Source organism: Tinamus guttatus, unplaced genomic scaffold (assembly GCF_059628265.1).
Source record: "Tinamus guttatus ecotype Peru unplaced genomic scaffold, ASM5962826v1 Tinamus_guttatus_pri_ptg000115l, whole genome shotgun sequence".
Classification (NCBI taxonomy): domain Eukaryota; kingdom Metazoa; phylum Chordata; class Aves; order Tinamiformes; family Tinamidae; genus Tinamus; species Tinamus guttatus.
Window position 1 is genome coordinate 11,398,782 of NW_028288649.1, and position 21,462 is coordinate 11,420,243.

The window sequence follows — 21,462 nt, forward strand, 5'->3', positions numbered from 1 at the left end:
TAAAATATACAGTTGATTATGTACATATGTTACATACACAAATATAAACAAAAGAAAAGCATAAATACTTATAAATGAAGAACTACTTTTACTCTGCTTACAAACTGCAGAGAGTTCTTTATACCTGCTGCTTCTGCAAACTTGAACCTTAACTGAGTGGGAAGGAGTTCCCTTTAGAAGGGTGTCTAGAAAATAGTAGGGGTGGGGGGATTCCAGGTAATCATTTTGAAATATACTATAACTGGAGATAAGGAGTGAGAATTAAAAGTATTGATTATTCTGTCAAATATTCTGTACTATAATCTTTAGGCCTGAACTTAAAACAAGAATCCGTTAACTATGTTATACACTACTTGACATACACTGTAGATACTGACTATATCTAGTCAATTATGGCAATAAAAACTTCAGAAATTCTGCAAAGAATGGCTAATGCTTTTACAGTGTGACAGAAGATGCTCCTGAATTTAGAGGTTTGTCTTGTAGATGACATCTCAGAGGTGACATGAGATGCATTGACACCGGGGAGTTACTATGACCTTCCTTCCCACTTGATCTAAAATTTTTAGAACCAAAGTTCTGATTTGACAGTTTCCCAAATTACAAATCAGAAGGTTTAATATGGATTAACCAAGTTCTCCTCCTCAGCTTATTTTGAGACAGCAGAATCATTTTTGCTGAAACTTGATAGTGAGAAGGCTGGAAAATCCAGTGTGAAGCTGAGAAGTTTAGGTGAACCTGGTAAAGATTTACTGCTTATGCTTTGAAGACATATGCTTCATAAAAAAATGTCTTTACAGTGGGAAGGATTAGCAGCCTTAACTATAGGCTATCTGTAACTAAAACGTGTTGAGTTACTAAGTATCAAAAATATTAACTGCAAAATTAAGAAAGTAAGGTTATGTAGGGGAAAGAATTACAACTTGCAATCATTTGTTCCTTGTGTGGACATAAGCATATGTCTCCCTTGTAACTCAGTTGGTGGGCCTTTCTCTGTATTAATTATGGTAAAACAGAGAAAAAAATGAGGCCTGAAGGTGTGAATAGCTTTCCTTGTATATGAAAACTTAATCATCTCTATTTTTGAAAAGTGCAGGACCTGCAGCAAAAAAAACCTTTTCCAAGTCAGCTTTTGCTCACATAAAAGGCCTACAAAGAAAAAGCTTAAGTGAAGGAAATAATCCGTAACAGGATAGGAAAGTGAAATGGATTTAGAATCTGCTGTGTAGCTGCTAATTTGAAGCATTCAAATGGATGTTTCTCTTTCCGAGCCTTCTTGCGTATTGGTTACTGAAATGGAGCTGCGCTAAGTTTTCACCTGCTGAGGCCGAAGGTCAGGTTCTTACAAGTGTCATAAACCAACTAATTACAGTATTTATCTGTCCCTCAAAATGTTACTGCTTGTGCAATCTGATTCAGTAGTTCTGTCCCAGCTGCAACTGTTTCAGTGTTTTTTAGAGCAGGTTATAATCTTGGTGCAGGCTAGCGAACACTGTCAGAGCTCTCTCTGCTGTGGATGACCTAGCTGGGAAAGCAGATGATCAGTCTCAAAATTATATTCTTGATGGCAGATGGTGGGCAAGTGCTTGGGCATATCTGTGGATGTTGGCTTCCTTTCAAGAGGGGATATGTAGCAGAAGATAATAGAAGGGCAGAAGTGTTGAACTTTAGAAGTGGTTTGTTCTTCTCAGTCTTGCTGTTTTAGCTTAGTCAGAATTCATGCAGTCCTGTAGAACAGTAAATCCTGTTAGGTACTGCTTGTTACTGCAGCAGCCTGAAAAACCCATTCAGGTTTTCCATGTGTAGAAAAACACATAGAAATAAGTAGGTAATGGGACACCTTGGTGCTTGATAATTAAGTGACCTAAATCAAAACATATTTTGCTTCCACTTGTGACACTGCAATGACAGAATTGTTGCTGGGGGAGGTCTTGCTTGGAGGAGTATTGTAGCCACACAGAGCTGCACTGCCCTGACCCTACATAATAAAACCGATCGGCTGAAATGTGGTTAGTGTCCGAGAGCTTGCTTGATGGTGTATCTCGAGTACTACAAGGGTAACCGTTAGCCCATAGATGCTGCCTGATCTAATATATCTGGCAGAGATAGGTCATTTCGTGTTTAGATGGAATATCTTAAATGCAGAATAAAAGGAAATGGAAACAACAGTCTTGAAGAGACCTCCCTGGTTATGCTGTGCAACCTTCTGCTTCCTCAGGAAACTTGTCACAGATCTCTTGTTCAATAGATTGAGCACTGTTGTTTCAAGACTTAGGAAACTGCCTTCTGATTCTATATATCTTTCCCTAATGGCAATGGTCAAGAAGGGAATTCTTAATTTCCCCAATATTTCAGTTTCAGCATGGAAGTTAGTCACTCTCATAAATACAGAACAGGTATAAAAGTACATATGTTGATATACAATTCCATGTTGTGCTATTTCTGCGTCTCAGGAACTTGGGTCCTTTACAGTGGGGAGAGAGATGATGGATAATCAACTCCCTTCGAATCTTAGAAATCTGCATTGCATATGTTTCTTAAGGAGATTTGAGCAGAGTGAATCTGCAGATCTGTTGTTACTGACTGTACTCTTGTTTTTCATTTACAGTGATGATGTTTATTTTACTATCCTGTGCAAGATCTTACTCAAGTTACTTTGAGGGTTCTCAGTTCACCATTACACTAAGTTTTTAATACTGTGTTTTTCGGTTATTCTTAATGTCCTTGTGATGTACTTTATTAATGCATTCAGTGATACTTGTATCCACTATTGTTTTTGCTTCATGTTCTTTCCTTTTATTAGCTTCCTTTGTTTGAGGTACAGATTTAGCATCTCAACGCCAGTTAAATGGCAGGTTTTATCAGATGCGCCCTTAAATTCTTCTCCCTCTTGTTGACTTTGTTAGTTTAGTTCATTGTTTCCTCAGAGTTTTCCCTTTTTAAATCTGCAACATTAGCTATCAAATCAGACTTTTAGTCACTCCCTCAAAGTGAACTATTTTATGCAACCATTTTTCTTTCAACTAATTGTTTCCTTAACTTAAATGAAAAGAAAAATGAGTGGGGACAAGATGTTGTGTATATAAAGACTTTTAAAGGAAGAAAATAATTGTACGTGGAGAATATTCATGGTTTGGGGAAAAATGGTGGAATTACACTGCAGAGGGAGAGTTGAAAGGTAGATATTGGAAGAAAGTTCTGTCTATGTGAAACAGCATAGCGATTATTTGGGGAAGTTATGTCATTTGTGATTTGTGCTTACTCAGACTTTTTTTTTTTTTTTTTTTAAAGTAGCAGAGGCTCTTGAAATGAAATTCTATTGTCTGATTTCTCAAGTGCATTTCAACCCTTTTCTGTGTTTCTTTGCTGCTGTTATGGATACTTTGGTGTGTCTTTTCATCTATTAACTGCTGAGGAAATCTGTTAGCTAAAACATCTGGAGATAACTGAGCTAAACTTGAGAAGTCAATATTTCCAAAATTTCATTAGCCTAGGTAGTAGCTGCAGCTCTCTGCAGTGCCATCTCTGCAGTTTCCACTACCATCTTTATATTTTTTTTTTAAACTTTGGCTTTTCCGGACAATTCGTATCTCTCAAAGTCACTGTTTAAATGTAAGGACATAGCATACACGTGCATTTGAGAGTGCTTTTATTTTCTGAGTGTCGTGCTTGCCTTTATTTTGTGTGCATTTGTAAAAACTTTTCAGCAATAAAGCTTTCCTGTGATAAACTATATGACAAATTTTCACCCTAAAGCAATAATCATAGGAAAAAATGACCTTTTAAAGTGCATTTAGACTGTGCTACTGAAAATTGAACTACCCTCATGCACTACTGTTGGCCTCCTTGGAGGGTGTCTTTCCTGAGTGAAGGAGTAAGCGCACATTAGGTGTGTGTGCCAAGCGTAGAGCACCCCATACGACTGAACAGTTCCACCTTACTTAGCATTACTGCCGCTTTATGATAACTGACTCGTACGTGTCACTTTGAAGACATTTCAGTGAAACACCTGAGATTTTGAATGTATTGTCTTCTAACATGACTCGTAAACCTCAATAATAAATACAGCTGTTTCTCTTAAGAAAGAAACTCTGTTGTTCATCGATTCCTTGTTTTTTTTGGACGGGGGGGGAGAAAGTTGGGCCTCGGTGGGCCTAGGCCTAGGTAGTTGGGCCTAGGCCAGCAAGGTAGCTCTTCTGAACAGCTTGCCACCTCATGCTGCCTTGTCCCTGCCAGCACTCTTCTTGCAGGAGCAGGTAAAAGGGAAGGGTTTGCTGTTTGTTTCTCCTCTCTCCCCAGTTCTGACAGATGACTATTTCTGGCCCTAAGTAAGCTTTTTGCTGTTCTTCATTTCCAGAGTAAAGATGGGAAGACACCTTTGCACATGACAGCAATCCATGGTAGATTTTCAAGATCTCAGACCATCATTCAAAACGGTAAGCAGGGGGAGGGAGCAGTTGTCATCAGCATGCCAACACTAGAAATCGTTTCTTCCTCTTGTATTGGTAACAATGTGCTGTAAGTTTGAGGGGTTTTTTGTATTCAATGTCCAGTATTTAAATTAAAGGTGGAGTCTCATATATCTGCCTACATATTTTGGTTAATTGCATCAGAGAATGCTTATTTTTTTGAATGGAGGGAAAAAGTTGTTATTTTTTTTCTATAATCCAAGTTGCAGAAAGTTTTCTCATATAAGTACATAAGAAAATGCTTCTCTCAGTTTTGCTAGCTGTTATGCTAAATAGCACTTAAAACATTGTAAATTAAATAGCCAGAATAGCTGTTTATGGGCAATTGCTAATGTTACTCAAATCATCAGTGTCATTTTTCTAACAAAAGCATATATACCTTATGTATATTCTCACTTGTGTATTTTTTATTATAGGAGCTGAAATAGACTGTGAAGATAAGAATGGAAATACTCCTTTGCACATAGCAGCTAGATATGGCCATGAGCTATTAATCAACACGTTGATTACAAGTGGTGCTGACACTGCAAAGTAGGTGGCATTTACTGGCACAAATGCAAGTTGAGAGAAATTAGAGTTGTATTTATTAGGCTAACAAGACTACTATAATTTTTTATATGTTCTTCAAATTGAGGTGGTGAATGTTTTCTATATTTATCCTAGGCTATACTTTTAAATAACTATGTATATAGTACATTGCAATTGATACTAAAAGAAAGAATTACTTTTCCGTTAAATTAGATTTGAAATAAAAGCTCTGAAGCCTTTAATTGACTGCAGCTCTGAATTGATGCATCCTGTCTAGTTTATAAGAAAGCTCCTAGCATGTGAAGAGCTTTCTGCAGGCTACTTACTCTGATTAGTTTGGTGAACCCACCATGCACATGCACTTTGGCATACAATTTTGTTTGTTTTATCTTTATTGTAATGAAGCTGTGATACCTGATTATGGTGTATCTTAGGCGGGGTATACATGGGATGTTTCCTCTCCATTTGGCAGCATTAAGTGGATTTTCAGACTGCTGCAGAAAGCTGCTTTCATCAGGTAAGATACTATTTAAAATCTTAGGTCTGCTTTATACTATTTTTGTTTACTCCCTAGAGTAGCTTTTAATTAAATTTTAATTTAGGGACATGTAAAAATCTTTAGTTTTCTAGTAGCCTGGGGACAGTGCTTATTACTTTAACGGACTCTCTGTACTTAAGTGAATGCAAACTTCCACAGGGGTAATCTTTTTCTAAAAGTAAGTCCCCCAAATTGAAGCAATGTGTCCATATTTTTTTAAGTGTTGCACTTGTAAATTTTAAGGCCCCCGAAAGGGGGCTCAGACTATAATCTCAAAGAGAAGGACAAATGTTCATATTATGACCTTGCAACATCCTCCCTCTCTCTTCCAAGATGCCTTGAACATAGCACAACTTGATCTATTAATAATTATTATTAATTATTGTGAATTAATTAATTTAAGCCACACCTTGTTTTCCATGTTGGATTTGTTCCTTTACACGGAGGAAGGTGGTTGTTATTACTTGCTGACTAGGTTCTGTGTAGTAATCTGTATTTAGTCATCTAGTAACCTGTATTCACTCCAAGAGTGATTTTAAAATACTTAGGGAGTGCACAAGGGAAACTTTACAGGATAAAAATAGAATAATCGTTTTTTTGATTTCTACTTATGCCTTCAGGCATAACAGTTTTGCTCAGCTCCTTATGGGCTAGCGCCCTGTGTTTCTTTCATCATTTATATGGTGTCTGATCCTTTTGAACTTCTCAAAGTTCTTGGCTTCCGTGACACCTATAGAAATGCACTGAGTTCAGCAGATTAATTTTGTGCTGTTACTGTTTTCCCTCACATATTTGAATGCAACGAAATTAAAAGCGACATACCTTATGCATTGCCTTGGTTGCTTTGCTATACACTGTCCTTTCCCTTACTGTGTTTAGTGACTCAGTGTTTAGGGATCATGTTGTCAGACTTGGAGACTTGGATCAAATGCTTGCTTAACCTCAAATAATTTGGAGGCAAGGACATGGAATGGTGTCAAGGAAGAAGCTTTATTTGCTGAAAGCATTTCACAAGGAGCATGAACTCCATATGTGATAAGCTTTTCTTAACATGAACAGTTCCAGTTGTTTTGATTTACTATTACTTTTGTCTGCATGGAACTTTTGCTAAGTTCCATGGGAAAATGAGTTGTCTTTTTTTCTGTTGTGTCTTACAGTTCAGGTATAACCTTCATAAATTGCCTATTTGCAGCACACTAGGTACAGAATCATATAGGGAGCGGTGTGTGGATGCTAAATGGTATAAAAATATATAAGTAAATCCCCTCAGTTTGGAAGAGGGGAGGGAGGATTGTCTTGAATGTTACAATTTGGCTGACAAAGAGTTTTTCATTTGATTGTATAGGTTTTAGCTACTGCCTTTTACTGCTTCATTTCTTGAGATATCTTTGTTTTATAAACAAAGGCAAGGTTGGCTAGTTAGACTATGAATTAGTTTTCAGTTACTTAGGTATTAATATATGGTTTTAAGGATGGTCTTTTTAGCAGGAATGCCAGAGCAAAGTTAAGACTTCTATTGTTACCTTAACTATGGATATCAATACTCTCAAATATTTGGCTTCTGTGATATTTATGATCTCAGTTTTGAATTCTAATAGTTTACACTCTTTTTTTTTTGTTGTCGTTTGGAGAAAGCAGTGATATTCTCTAAAAGGTTCCCCTATAAGTAATTGCTATGGCGGCCTTTATTCCAGTTTAACAAAGTTCTTTGCCTGGGACTAGAGAGCTAAAGTGAAAGATGGAATTTCAGTGGTTTCTAGATGTTGTCATCCCTCTCCTTATTTAAAGAAAACAACTCTTCAGAATACTGAATGATAAAGTGAATAATTTTGGCTTATTCTTAAATTGTTATATTGCTTTCATATATTTTTATATTCAGTTCTTGATAATATCAAAGTATTTTCAGATAAATAAGATAAGGAAGAATCATCAAAAACAGCCTTTTGGTTTAGTGCTATTAGCCATGGTCTGCCTTATCCCTTTGTTTTATCTAAATATCTTTGTTTAAACAAAATATACAGGTATACATATCTATATCTGTGTACCTATACATATGCTTGTTGCATTTGTTTCAAGTGAAATCAGTTGTCAGTGCTTCAGTACTTTCTTACGAGGAACTGTTGGGTTTACCTGAGAGCACTTTTTGGGCAAGGCTGAGTTACATAATGATTCTGTGTAATACTTGCTTTGTAGGTTTTGACATAGACACACCAGATGATTTTGGGAGGACTTGTCTTCACGCAGCTGCAGCTGGAGGGTATGTAGCGGTCATGCCTTTATTGTTAGTGCCCTTTTCAGCTGCTGATTATCACTGTTTTTTTTGTTTATTTGTTTGTTTTAATTTCCTCTCTATGACGTCTCCCCTTAGAATTTATATAAATATGAATATAATTTCAAGATGGATTCCACCTTAAAGAAAAAAAAAAGCAAAAAAGTAGAGGGTGGGGAAAAGGCAAACAGAAGTATTCAGCTTAAATAATTATAGGAACAAAGCATGCAGATATCATCAACCTTATCTTAAGTTTATTATTGGCGATGACTTTATTTTAATTTCCTATGGATAATACTATAATTTTTAAAATTTACCAGATTCTGGTATGTCATGTCCTTGCAGAATTACTGTTGGGACATAAGGAGGAGAATAACTCCTTGGGAAACTGTTTCTACCATACTCTTGAAGAAAAGATCAAACTAACTAAAATGTCATCATTAAATTCTAAATCTTAGATGGATAAAGTGGTCAACACTAGCTGTTCATCATTTGAGTTGCAATCCATATCATTATTGTATTGTGTTTTTTTTTTTTTTTTTTTTTGTAGTGAATGCTCAAAACTGCCCAGAAAAATTGGGTAATAGTTCTCATGATACAATTTGGGGGGCACGAGATCTTACGTTTTTCTTTACACTGAGTGGTTGTTCAAAGTCAAAGGCATTTGATAATCAATTCTAACAGGAATGTATCTAAGGTTAAAATACAATCTTTTTTATATCATAATTTATATCTTTTTTTAAATCATAATTTGTTACATTCCCTCACTCATCTTAAGTTTAGGAGAGTTACTAAGATTTTATTTGAGTAACTATTTTGCATCTGTTACAATAACGCATCGCATTGAAAATGAATTTCTAAATGAAATGAATCATTAAAAAGTAGAATACAGTAGAACACAGCAACATTTGGTTGGCCTTAAATTATATGCATTAAAAATTGTTTTTAGTCCAGAATCTTAGTAGCAAAACATCTTGTGACAGGAAGTTTTATCTTTTTTAAAAAATGAAAATTCTGTTAAACCAGGTTAATGTTCTTGAGCTTTATGCATGCCATTTGCTAGCCATTCTGTATGTAGATTTGGAATAACTTGTTCTTTAGTGTTTTGCTCCTGCAATTTTGAAATCTGTTTTTATATGGATTTTCTAGGTAAAATATATTTATTTAAATTTTCCTATGATAGTTTTGTTTGATAAAAATGCCACGAGATGTATACATGTAGCAGTTCAGATGTTTGGAAAGGCCAATATGAAGGAAATATAATATGCAATCACAAGCAATGTTGCATTAACTTCATAGGAATTTGGAGTGCCTAAACCTTCTGCTTAATACTGGTGCAGACTTCAACAAAAAGGACAGATTTGGGAGGTAAGATTTACTCTTGATTTGTGTTTTGTTAAGGGCTGTTAAAATACTACATAGTGATTTATATAGCATATTAATGCTATATGAGCAAGTCGGTATATTCCAGTATGAATACTTTTAGAGATGATATGCCTAACAAATTCTTAGAGCTACTACAGCCAACTGTGCTGAAGTATATCTTATCCAAAAGCAAAAACATATTTTATTTATTATCTTTTGCCAAGTAGATTTCAGTCCTTTTTCTAAAGATTGCTGCATCCTCTGTCTTTTTAAAGTCTCTTCTGCTTCTAGCTTTGATCTATCAAGTTTACATTTCTCCCATCCAAAGTTTTTAGCAATGTTTCCAAATAACCTACCAGTCAAAACTGTAATTCTTTTGCTGTTTCCAAGGCTTGTGTTAAAATATACTTGATTTTCTAAAAACTGCTTCACCTTTTTCCTCTCATTACATCCATCTCTTTCTGATTCCTTTCCTTGTTCATCCTCTAAACTCTTTCGGAATTACAGTAATTTCTATTTTTAGTATTAGAGGATTTAAGTTTGGAAGGCATGATGAGTACTCGTGCAAAATTTCAATCACATCATGGAAAGTATGATTTTCCTTGATGTGAGTGACAGCAGTAGGGCTTGAAGAGAATGTTATGGATATAAGTCCCATCTAGCTAAGTTCCACTTCCATTCTTTTCTCTTCAACTTTTCCCATTAACATTTTTTTTTCCATTGTATTTATTTTTTTTTAAATGTGATCTGTAGAACATTGACTTTGGAAGAAGAAAAATGATTTAAATAGCTTAAAAATAGTGGTTTTTTTTCAATTTATTTAAGGGAGAGAGAAAAGGTAGGACATACAGAAGAAGCAGTAAAGCATTTCGACATTGAGATATTTGTAGCAATAATCTATCTTAAAGTAGAAAGAGCTAAAACTGGGCTAATTCATCAGTGTTTCATTGGTTTGTTATAAGACAAATTTTAAAAATACTTCTCTGACAGTACTGTGATATGGTAGTAAATAATAATAAAAAAAAAGCGTGCAGCTTTGTTGCAAACTAGATAAAATGCTTATGTCTTTGTAGTAAAACATCTACTCGTTAACTGTTGTGTTTTGTTTTTACCTTGTTTAGTTGCTATGTATTTTCTTAGACAACGGGTATTAGATTTATTCATATTTTTCAGAGTGGATTAAAATGATTTGAATTGCTATAAAAAATGTTTTAGTGTAAACTGTATTTTCCTCTGTATGTTTACACAAGAAAATTTGTATAAAACCTCCCATAGCAGAAAATATGTGTGTATATTGGCTGGCAGATTCATCCTCCAGATGATGCTCTGCATTATTAAATGGCCCCAAGAAAATCATCTTAAATATTTAAAATATTTGTGTTTATACATTCTTCAGCACAAATACTTGTCAGATAAGTGTAAGTAGGGTTTTAAAATGTCATTTTATTTTGCATTTTCTGTCTCTATAATCTTATTTTGCTGTTATTTACCATTGTACTTTTTATTTAAATGTGTACTAAAGAACTCCACTCCATTATGCTGCTGCCAATTGTAATTATCAGTGCCTGTTTGCCCTTGTGGGATCTGGAGCTAGTGTGAATGACCTTGATGAGAGGGGTTGTACACCTCTACACTATGCAGCTGCATCAGACACAGATGGAAAGTAAGTAGCATGCTTTGTATGAAACTCTCAGTCCTTAGCAAGCTTTGAGCCCTGAATCTTAGCTACATTCTGCCTTCAGATATGCCTACATAGAAAATGCAGATTTGTGTTTTATTCATATATATACATATATATATATATATATATATATATATATATATATAAAGTTTACAACTGATTGTGGATTGTTCATGGTATATAAAATGTTTCATGTAACAAATTTTTCTGAGGAAAAGTGAATGATAGCGAGATGCATTGTATTTTTTTGGTTATGCCTTTTAATGCAGACATTTAAATTCAGGAATTTACTGTGAAAAGGGTTTTTAATACCACGTACTGCACAGTGCTAGAATAAATATCATCCCATGCCTTGGGATATTATGCAGCTCTCTAACAGTTGCAATCAGTAATTCAATAGGAGGGTGATTTTGCTGTAAGATTCTGATGATGGGTGGATAGTGTTTTGTGGAAGGTTCTTAATGTTTCCCCCAAATCTGTGTAGTTGGCCAGAAATGTGCCGTTAAGTCTAGCTGGTGGGTTCCAGTAGGCCAGCAAAAGGGTAGAGATGAACTGGCCTTGATCCACTGGAGTTTGATTAAACTTTTCATATTTAGCATTGCAGTGCTCATCCTTGTTAGTGCAAATATTTGTGAAGTAGTTACTTTTCTATAATGAAATGTGTCCAGAATATTTCATAAATTCATGCCACGCGTGTGTGTCTGAATTTTGTAATTTAACATGGTCATTAATGACAAAAATACTTATATGCAAAGTTTGTGTGAACAGAATAAAAGCAATGAGGTTGCAATGAGCAACTTCAGATACTGTTTGTGTTGAGGAAACTTCAGAGAACCCCTACACATGCATGCCCACAAACAGGCTGGTGAGCTGCCTTGCATGCACTTAATGACATTTTCATTGCAAAAAAGTGAACTTTTTAGTGCTCTGTCACATCATTCTTAATGTGCCATTTTTCTTTTCAAAGGTTTGAGGTAGCAGTAGGAAGTTTAAATAAAGAACACTCATAGCCATTTAACTAATAGTCAAAGAACAGGCATCTTTTTCTTTAAAAATGATCTTCCAAACAAAATTGTCTGCCACTTGTTACATATGCATTCACTGCCTGATGAAATTTGGGATAATTTTACTTTAATTGCCCTCTTACAGTTTGATCTGAGATTAATTTTAGCACCACAGTTGCTGTAAAAACCTCCAAACTATCATGGTGCTTCAGATGACAGTGTTTTGCCATCTGTCTTCTAAAAGGCACGAGCATGAATTGGGATGGGAAAATTGCGGCGCTCTGGGAGGCGGCTCGAAGCCGGGCTCAGAATCCCTGCAATGCTGCTGCTCCGGCTGGTGCAGCAACGTGATTAATAACAGCTGGAAAAGCGCTGCGACCAGGCTCCGATTCCAAATAAGAAAGAAGCTGCAAATCATTCCGACTTGGAATATAAAGCCTTGGAAAAAAATGTCAGCATTTGATCTGTATAGGAATTCCAAGGATATTTGCGGGTTTATTTTTATTTTTTTTCAGACATCTTTAAAGACAAATTTTAGGGATGAGGATTGTTTTCATAAAATTAAGTTTCCATTTGCTCCTTTTAGGAAATGTTTGTTTGGTATCTTGAACAGGTGCCTTTGGTGCTGGAAATTACACCAGTAAACCTTACTTTGGCAATATTAAAGAAAGATGATCACAGAATAAAATAGAGTAGCACATTGCGGGCAGAGGAGTTGAGTTCTCTTTTCATATTAATTTAAGAGACTGCATAGGAAATAAATTTAACTTTTTTTTTTTTAAATGATTTATCACCTTTTAAAGAGGGCTATTAAGGACAGTTAAGCATTCAATAGATGCAAATTTAATCTCCTTCCTGGATGAGAAGAAGCAGTACAAGTAATGATCAGCTTCACACTGGAAAGAGCTTTTAGTCACACAGCAGCGTGCTGCGTCGTGGTAGATCCCTTCACAAGATCCCCTCCAGTCTGCACAAACTTCTCCTTACCTGCCCGGTGGTCTTTTCTTGAAAGGTCAGGTGGGTCCCTTAATGGTGAGATCAACCCACCCATGTCACTCCTCTTTTTGCTAGGTTGTAATGGATGTTCCTTCATAGGCAGAGAGATCTAGTAGAAGTCCTGGACATCTCAGGTAAAAGCACCGGCAGTTTCATGACAGTGCTTTGGAGCTCAGAGCTGTGCAGAACACATGCAAAGTTTCCTGGCCTTATCTTCAAAAATGTGGTGTCCAGATCACAACAATATAATCACAGTGTGTGATGTTGACAACTGGGTCTCCTTTTTCCTGATGGAAACAGAGGATCCAGTCACTTAGGACACTAGGAACTGGTCTGGAATAGGTTCTGCTTGTTGAACCTAGGCTGGGAGATGTGATCCAGTCATCTGAAGTCCACTTGCTTTTCATAAAGTATCAGATGTGTTCTATTCCCAAGTAGTGTCGAGAATTTGATGCTTCTGCTTTCCAGGTCCTGTCATCAATCATGGTGGTGTGTGTCTTTTCTCAGATCCTGAAGGTTTTGTATGTGGTAGGACATGAGGAGACATTCACAATGTTAACTGCTTGAGGAAGCTGAGACTAATTTAGTACCAGAATCACTGTCAGCTGTCAGTGGGAAGCCTGAAATCTTTCCTACTCTCTTAATTCAGAATTTCAAGAGCTCCTGATTGTGCTCAGTTGCATCTTGCCATATAGGTGTTTGGAAACTCTTACAAATATGAATAAGCTTGCAAAATAAGATGATATTATTATGGCACTGTTTGCTTCTTATAGGTGTTTATCAAGCTCTGAAACTTGTGAAGCTTCACATTGGGATGTGTCTAGTAGTTTAGGTCCCCTTAGCTTCTTGTTCTCTAATGGATGTTTCTTCATAGTTCTTAGCACCACTATTCTTAAGCTCTGCAGAATGTTGCTTAGGTGGTGGTGGACCAGAAAACTCCGAATAAACAGGGTCATCACTTGGAATCACTCAGTGTGCACACATGGAGACGCTCGGAGCTAGCAGTAAAACTCCATTTTCCATCCTCCTGCCTGAGTGTCTGTGGTTGAAACTGTGCTGATGCTGCTCTGCCATATAATTTCATGTGATAAGAGTAAGAAATGGTGTCCATGCCAGGAGATGATGGCTGTGGTTTTTTTTATCTAAATGCTCAATAAATCAGTGATTATTCCTTCTGTACAGTGGGATTCTGTCAAATATGGGAGCTTTGCGACTGCCTTACCAACACTTGGTTTACTGGCTCAGCTGTTCTGGAGCCCTAGTGAAACCTGTACAGCAAAGAAGTGCTCCTTTTTGCAGTACTGCATTTTCCAGTTGAAATGTAACAACTGATCACTTGGAGAAGAGCTGAAATTCAGCTATATGGTTGTCGTATGTCAATTTAAATAGGTGCCTGGAATATTTGCTAAGAAATGATGCCAATCCTGGAATCCGAGACAAGCAAGGATACAACGCAGTTCATTATTCTGCTGCTTATGGTCATCGCCTCTGTCTAGAACTGGTAAGAAAATGCATCGTGGATGAAAGCGCAACAGCTCCCCTTGGAGAGGGTGGTGCAGAGTCCGTGGCCTTCCTCCCCTTTGCTCTTCATCTCAAAGCCACCTTGATAGAGATTTTCAGCCCCTGTGAGGATACATATTTGAGCACTTGGTACCCTTAAAACAGGGGCAATATGGGGAGCTAAAACGGTAGCTGCTGGCTTAAAAAGACTGTTTATTCTGTGATGAAGAGCTTGCTTAGGATCTGGGATATTGGTTTTGCTTTCTTTCTTTAATCTGGAATATACTGCTAACTTTATTCCTCGTGGCTGAACTGTAATAATCACAGATATTCCACTGAGGAGTATTAAAAGGTTTCGCAAATGTCTTCTGGAGCTGCAGCTTAGTATGTGGGGAAAGCTTGAAAACTAGGGTGGTCATTAGAAATAGTTCACATAGTTGCAATAACTGATGGCCGTATTATACAATTTTAAATAAAGCCTCAGGGTGTTTTTTTGATAAATGCCTTTGCAAAATGGATGTGTTATTGTTGTGTTAATTTTGTGTTTTATAGCTTAATATTTTTATACAGATTCTGAATGAATATTCAAGCATATTTGATCTGATTCTGAATGTTTTTAATTGCAGATCGCAAGTGAAACACCTCTAGATGTTGTAAGTGTGTATGATTTCTCACTTTAAAGTATTGTACAGCAAAGTTTTAAAATGCTGCTGCTTGCTGCTAATTTTTAGACTTAAATCATGTCTTCAGTGCATAGATATGTTATTTAATGTTTGCAGCTGAGGATTTTATAATGGAAAATAATCTTTTTTAAACCATCAGTTGACTAAAACATTTGTATGACTTTGAGTGATCATGAACACTTGATGATACACATATATTTGGTGTTCTTCAAACACTCTGAATGCTTTAATTCTACTGTCTAAGTTAAATATGGTCTTGCGAAAGACCCAAGATTAAAACCTTAAGAACATCTGAAAATAACCAAACAGAATTGTATACATGCAGCTATTTTAGCCCTGTTTTGTTATGCATGTGCCTTTGTGAGAGCGTCGCTTCGGCAGATATTTTTCTGTTCTGAGAAATCCTGCCTTCTGGCTCTTGATATCTGTTTTCTCGCTGACTTGCTAACCTAACCTAAGTGCCTCGATATTTTTTTTTTTTCCTTCTGTAGCTGTTTTCCCTCTCACATGTCTTTATATTCATTCTGCAAGCATTTTTTTTCATACTATTTGATAAGGCTGATGCAGGATAAAAATATTCTAGATTAATTTCTCATCTGATTATTGCATTGTCCTGCAAAGTTAAACAACTCTGGGAAATGAATGCGTGGAAGGGGTTACAGTCTTTGTAATTTAAAGGCTTTAAAAGAATGAAATAATTAAAGAATTCCCAGGGAAAATTTAAACCTATATTATTTCTTCCAATTTTGTTTATTTTCAATCTGTGTATACTGGAAATAATAGCAGTTATTATTGAAGTTTTTTAAAAAGTGAAAGCGGTGGTTTTTTGGGTTTCTTTGCACTCAATTGGAATTTTCTCTCTGCAAAGCTAATGGAAACATCAGGCACTGACATGCTGAATGATTCAGACAACAGAGCACCCATAAGTCCACTGCATTTAGCTGTAAGTATTGCATTCTTTCATGATGACAGATTATGTAATTTCAAACAGTTGTTGATATATTTTTGATTCATCCTGGACTTTTGTTTTAAATGGTCAATGACAATAAATTACACCATAAAATGCTTAACGTGTAGCTCATGAATGATTCCTATAAAGTGTTTTTTTACCTCTTGTCTGAATTGAACACTCCTCTTTTGGAATCTTGCTTCTATTCAATATTTGTCTTTAAAAGTATATTAACAAAACTTAGAAGTCTTATGCTCTACCCAATAATGATATGTTTTGCCATCATGATTTTTTTTGTGAAGAAAAAGCCTTTAAAACTCTAAGAAAGATTTACATAAATATCAAGAGGCTTTTTTAGATCCTTATTTATCTAGTGTGATCTCTTACTTTTTCGTTCCATAAGTCCCTTCTATTTTCCTACTCCATTAACTTTTAATTATTTATACTGTATTTTTTACTTACAAATTTTACAGGCTCTTTTTTTGTATATCCTATAAACAGGAATTAGTTAAGTTTCATATCCTCGCTTGAAGTAATCTGAGGTGGAAGTGACTACTTCCACCACTTGTAATTTTCAACATAAATGAAATAATTTTCAAAATATTAGCAGTTACACTATATGTATGTGTGTGCATGTGTACATAGACAGAATTGTATTTGGAAATACAGTTTTTGGAAATACTATCAATTGCTGATTGAAGGGATAAAATGAGAAGCACAAACCTTCCTGCTGAAATGGTTTTTACAGTTTCTTGTAAGCATTTTGGACCTACTTACCTGCTGCATTAGGAGCTCTTTAACAAGCTAAAGTAAAAATGCTAGATTCAGAGTTTAATGTAGGAAACGCTGGTAAACAGAGGAAAAATGTGAAGGACAGGAAAACTGGAAGGTTATTGTACGTTCTCAGGCCTACCACGGTCACCACCAAGCTCTGGAGGTGCTGGTGCAGTCCTTGCTGGATCTCGATGTTAGGAACAACAATGGAAGGACGCCCCTGGACCTTGCTGCCTTTAAGGGGCATGTGGAATGTGTGGACGTTCTCATTAATCAGGGAGCATCAATCTTGGTGAAAGATTATGTTGTGAAGAGAACCCCAATACATGCTGCAGGTAAGTGCTATCATTCAATTCTGGAAGCAGGCTTATTTAGTTTGGCATTATTGGCATTGTAGTAGTCATCTTATTAGAATATTGCCATTAAAAGAACATTTTATGCAAAACAATGTCATTCTAACCCTTTTGGCTGTGAGCACAAGCTGCATTACCATATTTTAGCCCCTCATAACTTCTGTTAACATCTCTGTCAAACCATTCTAATGTGGACTGAATATGGCAGCTGCATGTCAGGAATATCTCTCCTCAACAAGCAACAGTTTATCTTTCAGGAGTTCCTTTGAAATGTGATGATATATGTCTGTGTATCTATATATATCTACCTATGTATACAGATACATATCTCTCTATATATACACTTACATATCTTTTTATAACTGTTTAGATAATTGCTTGATGCCTTACCTTTCTTTTTGCTTCTTCTAACTGTGATTTCAATTATCACTTCGTAACTATGCACATGCTGTACTTGCTTGAAACCTGTGTGTAGTTGGCTCTGTGTAGGTTTGTTTGATTTCAGGCATAGGTAAAAAATGTGCTAATTAGTGTATTTAATTACTCCTTATTTAAGTTATATAACCATATACTTAGGACTGATGTGTTCAACCTCATTTATGTAAAGAGGTGCAAATATCTGTCAGCAATTTATGGTTGAAACCGATCCCTTCTAATATTACATAGTTGAGAGCACTCCATTTCTAAAATCATGTTGAACAATTCTTTTTTTGTTTGTTTTCAATTGTAATCATAATAATAAAGCTGGCACAATGGGTTGGCAAGCTGGCAGGTTTTAGTCTTAAGTCGCTTACAGTTCTAATTGCCTTGGAGTATGCAAAGGTCAAATGATGTAAAACCGCTATTTTTGGTGATATTTTACAGCTACCAATGGTCACTCGGAATGTTTGAGACTATTGATAGGAAATGCAGAACCGCAGAATGCAGTGGACATTCAAGATGGAAATGGGCAGTAAGTTTAGAGGCTATAAATTCTGTTCACAAGTCTTTTGCATGTTATAAAAGGAAAATCTAATTATTTTGTCTTGGTGATTTTTTTTAACAATTCTTTAAGGGAAAATGATTCTTGAACAAAAAAGATTGAATAACCTGCAAAAAAAATAATTCTGGTAGTGGTAAAATAACTTGTCCATTTGAGAGGAAATTAAAATGCACTTATTTTTCAGTTGCTAAAAAAAGGCCTCTTGTTGCTTACTTAGGCATTATGCATTACCAGAAATTGACATATTTTCCTGGCCCTAAAATGCATGCATTCTTGGAGTGACAGTAGTGCTAGAGATTTTTAATTTTAAAACAGTGTTTCCCCAAACAGTAGAAGTTAAAATATTTCAGCGTAGCTCTAGTCTGTTAAATTCCTCTGTGGATTTACATTTTCTTTCTTTCTCTCTTCAGGACTCCTCTGATGTTGTCAGTTCTCAATGGGCACACGGACTGCGTTTATTCACTCCTTAACAAAGGAGCCAATGTAGATGCCAAAGATAAGTGGGGAAGGACAGCATTGCATAGAGGGGTAAGAGAGTAGTGCTTTTTTGTCCTTTTCATAGTATTTCACAATATTTCAGCTACAGGCTTCTTATGGCCAGTGACAGGACAAGGGGTAATGGATATAAATGAAAACAGAGGAAGTTCCATCTCCATGTGACGAAGAACTTTCCTGTGAGGATGACAGAGCCCTGGAACAGGCTGCCCGGACAGGTTGTGGAATCTCCTTCTCTGGAGATCTTCAAAACCCGCCTGGATGCCACCCTGTGCCATGTGCTCTGGGTGTCCCTGCTGGAGCAGGGGGGATTGGACTAGATGTCCAACTAGACTGGAGGTCCCTTCCAACCTCAGGAGTTCTGTGACGTAGTATTAATGAATTTCTCATTAGTTTTGTCCTGTGGCCTATAGCTTTTGATTATCTATTAATTGTTTTCAGAATACTAGTTTTCACCTTTTTTACTGTAGGTTACTAAAGGTTTTCTGTGTGTGCTTTCAAGTCTCTTGATTTTGTTGTAACTTGCGTAGAGAAGCCCTACGGTACCACTTTTGTCATGAAGAGGCAAGGGGGCGCATATTGTTAATGAAAGGAAGAAACTGTAACACATGCTATATGTCTTTTTTTATTTGTAAAGTCTCTGCCAGATTAAGGCAACTGAAAGAGCTGTGGAGATTAGCAGTTCATTCAAGGCTATTCCAAGAAATTACTCCTTCATTAATATAATAATATGTTGCTATTTGTGCAAAATAATGGTTTTATCTAGGAATTAAAACCATACCGGAGCTTATTTTGTTAGTATTTGTAGTATTAAGACATTGGAGTTTGCTTGCTTTAGTTAGACACCCTGACTAGACAGGGTTGTATATGTATATATAGTTATATACGTGCCGACACGCTCTATGATCCCTCCTGCAGGCAGTCACTGGGCACGAGGAGTGCGTGGAAGCCCTGCTTCAACACGGAGCCAAGTCCTTGCTACGAGACTCAAGGGGACGAACCCCTATACACTTGTCAGCTGCGTGTGGACATATAGGTGTCCTAGGAGCCCTCCTGCAGGCAGCTACGTCCGTGGATGCAGTCCCTGCAATAGCAGACAATCACGGCTATACGTCCCTGCACTGGGCCTGCTACAATGGTAAACACCAAAGCAGCCGTCTTGGGGCTTAAGCTTTCTAGGGAATGCACAAAGGATATCCAGCGCTGATAGAGTGGTCTGAATTTCAGAATCTAAATATTCAACCATGCAAAATATGGAATAACGGTTGGGTTTATTAAATAAGCCAAGATTTTGGAGATGAAAATGTATACAGGACTGATTTGTTGTGTTTACCTTTTCATTACTTCCAGAACAGCACAGTCATCACATATTTTTAAGTCCGTCTTTCTCTAGTGGAACAAGTGCTGCTAATACTTTTACCTAACTTCATATTCCATTTAAGGTTTTAAATGTTAGAATTTTTGCAAAATTACAAGATATAACTGAAAAAATAGGCCCCAGTTTGAGACAAACATTCAGTAATAGAACAGTATGTCAGTGCAGTTGGATGTGGTGTTATATCTTCACCAGACTTCAGTAATCATTTCATGAACAAGATTTGTAATCTTTTCTTTGAAGTATCTGTTAAGTTTATTCATGGAGGTGCTGGTAACTTCATATTTAAGGTCTAACAGATATATAACTCACTTTAACGTGATGTTTACTCTGTAAATAATTCCTTATTCACACATTTTTAAGGAGTTTACTGTTTCATTAAATGCACAAATATTTGTATGGCTCTGTCTCCCTCTCTATTAAAGAGTCTGGAGATAAAAACAAGAAAATGAGTACAAGGACCTTCTTAACTTGCCTCCATAGCTCTTAACTTGCCTCCATAGCTCTTCTCAGATCTATGTGCTAAAACAGTTCCTTGGAACTCTACCTCGTTCCAGTGTTTTGTTTTGTTTTTATCACTGCATGGTTTTCAGAGTTATTAGCTCAGAACCATCTAGCAGTTTAGCAGTCCAGTCAGCCCTTATGATCTGCACTCATGCCATAGCTTGCAATGGAGTTTCCTCGAGAGATCATCCCAAAGAAGGAACTCTCTCCCTTTCTCTCCCTTGCTGCTATTTGCTGGGGCCATGTTTTAAATCTGATAAGTGAGATTTTTTTTTCCCAAAATATTCTCTTCCCTGCCTCCTTTCTCCCTCCCAAGACTATTTCTAATGGAAATCAGTTTCCTGACAGTTTATAGCACGCAGTTGTTAGGCTGGGAAGCAGCCTAATGTTGGTTGCTTGTTCATGCCCTGCCCAGGCAGAGATTGATTAGGTAGGAACAATTCGAAGCACCTTTGTCATCTAGCTGTGCTCCCACTTTTTTTTTTTTTTTTTAACTTAAAAAAAAGGCATAAATCACAGCTAAAGTGTTTCTGGATGTCAGAGTGCTCAGATTTATTTATTTCTTTATCTAATGGCAGAGTAACCTATTCCACTTTTTTAATTATTCATTTCATTTTGGAAAGAAGATATTCATCAATCATAGCATTGCAAAGTGTTTGTTGTCAGGTTTTCACATGGCTTTGTTTTATTTTTCCTGTTGAATATATATTTTTACATTGTATTTCCTGGAATCTGGGAGGCGGGGAATACTCCCTAAAAGGATGGGAATTCATTTAGCTCTCCTGTTAAGGATTTTAGTATGAGATGTACTTTCCTGACATAAAGGTCCTCATATATTTTATCTCTGATTCACATTATAGAGAAAGACTGAGAAGTGGGCATTTAATGCTTCACTTTCACTGTGACTTCTAAGTGAATAGCTCACTAGGCTGTCCTCATAGCTAAAGCAACTGGGTAAATTATCACTATTAATTTCAGTCTGAATAAAATACCAGAT

At 36.4% G+C, this 21,462-nt stretch overlaps 1 protein-coding gene across 2 annotated transcripts in view; it reads left to right on the plus strand.

The window, feature by feature from the left end:
• The window catches only part of ANKRD28 (ankyrin repeat domain 28), a 109,164-nt gene that overhangs the window by 78,368 nt on the left and 9,334 nt on the right, over positions 1-21,462 (plus strand). For both annotated transcript variants that reach the window (XM_088521169.1, XM_088521168.1), the window contains exons 9-21: positions 4,358-4,436; positions 4,886-5,000; positions 5,432-5,514; positions 7,729-7,792; positions 9,104-9,172; positions 10,692-10,832; positions 14,240-14,351; positions 14,977-15,003; positions 15,902-15,976; positions 16,890-17,091; positions 17,974-18,061; positions 18,502-18,619; positions 19,505-19,724. In XM_088521169.1, the coding sequence (XP_088377295.1) occupies positions 4,358-4,436; positions 4,886-5,000; positions 5,432-5,514; positions 7,729-7,792; positions 9,104-9,172; positions 10,692-10,832; positions 14,240-14,351; positions 14,977-15,003; positions 15,902-15,976; positions 16,890-17,091; positions 17,974-18,061; positions 18,502-18,619; positions 19,505-19,724 (1,393 nt within the window). The remainder of the gene's footprint in view (positions 1-4,357; positions 4,437-4,885; positions 5,001-5,431; positions 5,515-7,728; positions 7,793-9,103; positions 9,173-10,691; positions 10,833-14,239; positions 14,352-14,976; positions 15,004-15,901; positions 15,977-16,889; positions 17,092-17,973; positions 18,062-18,501; positions 18,620-19,504; positions 19,725-21,462) is intronic.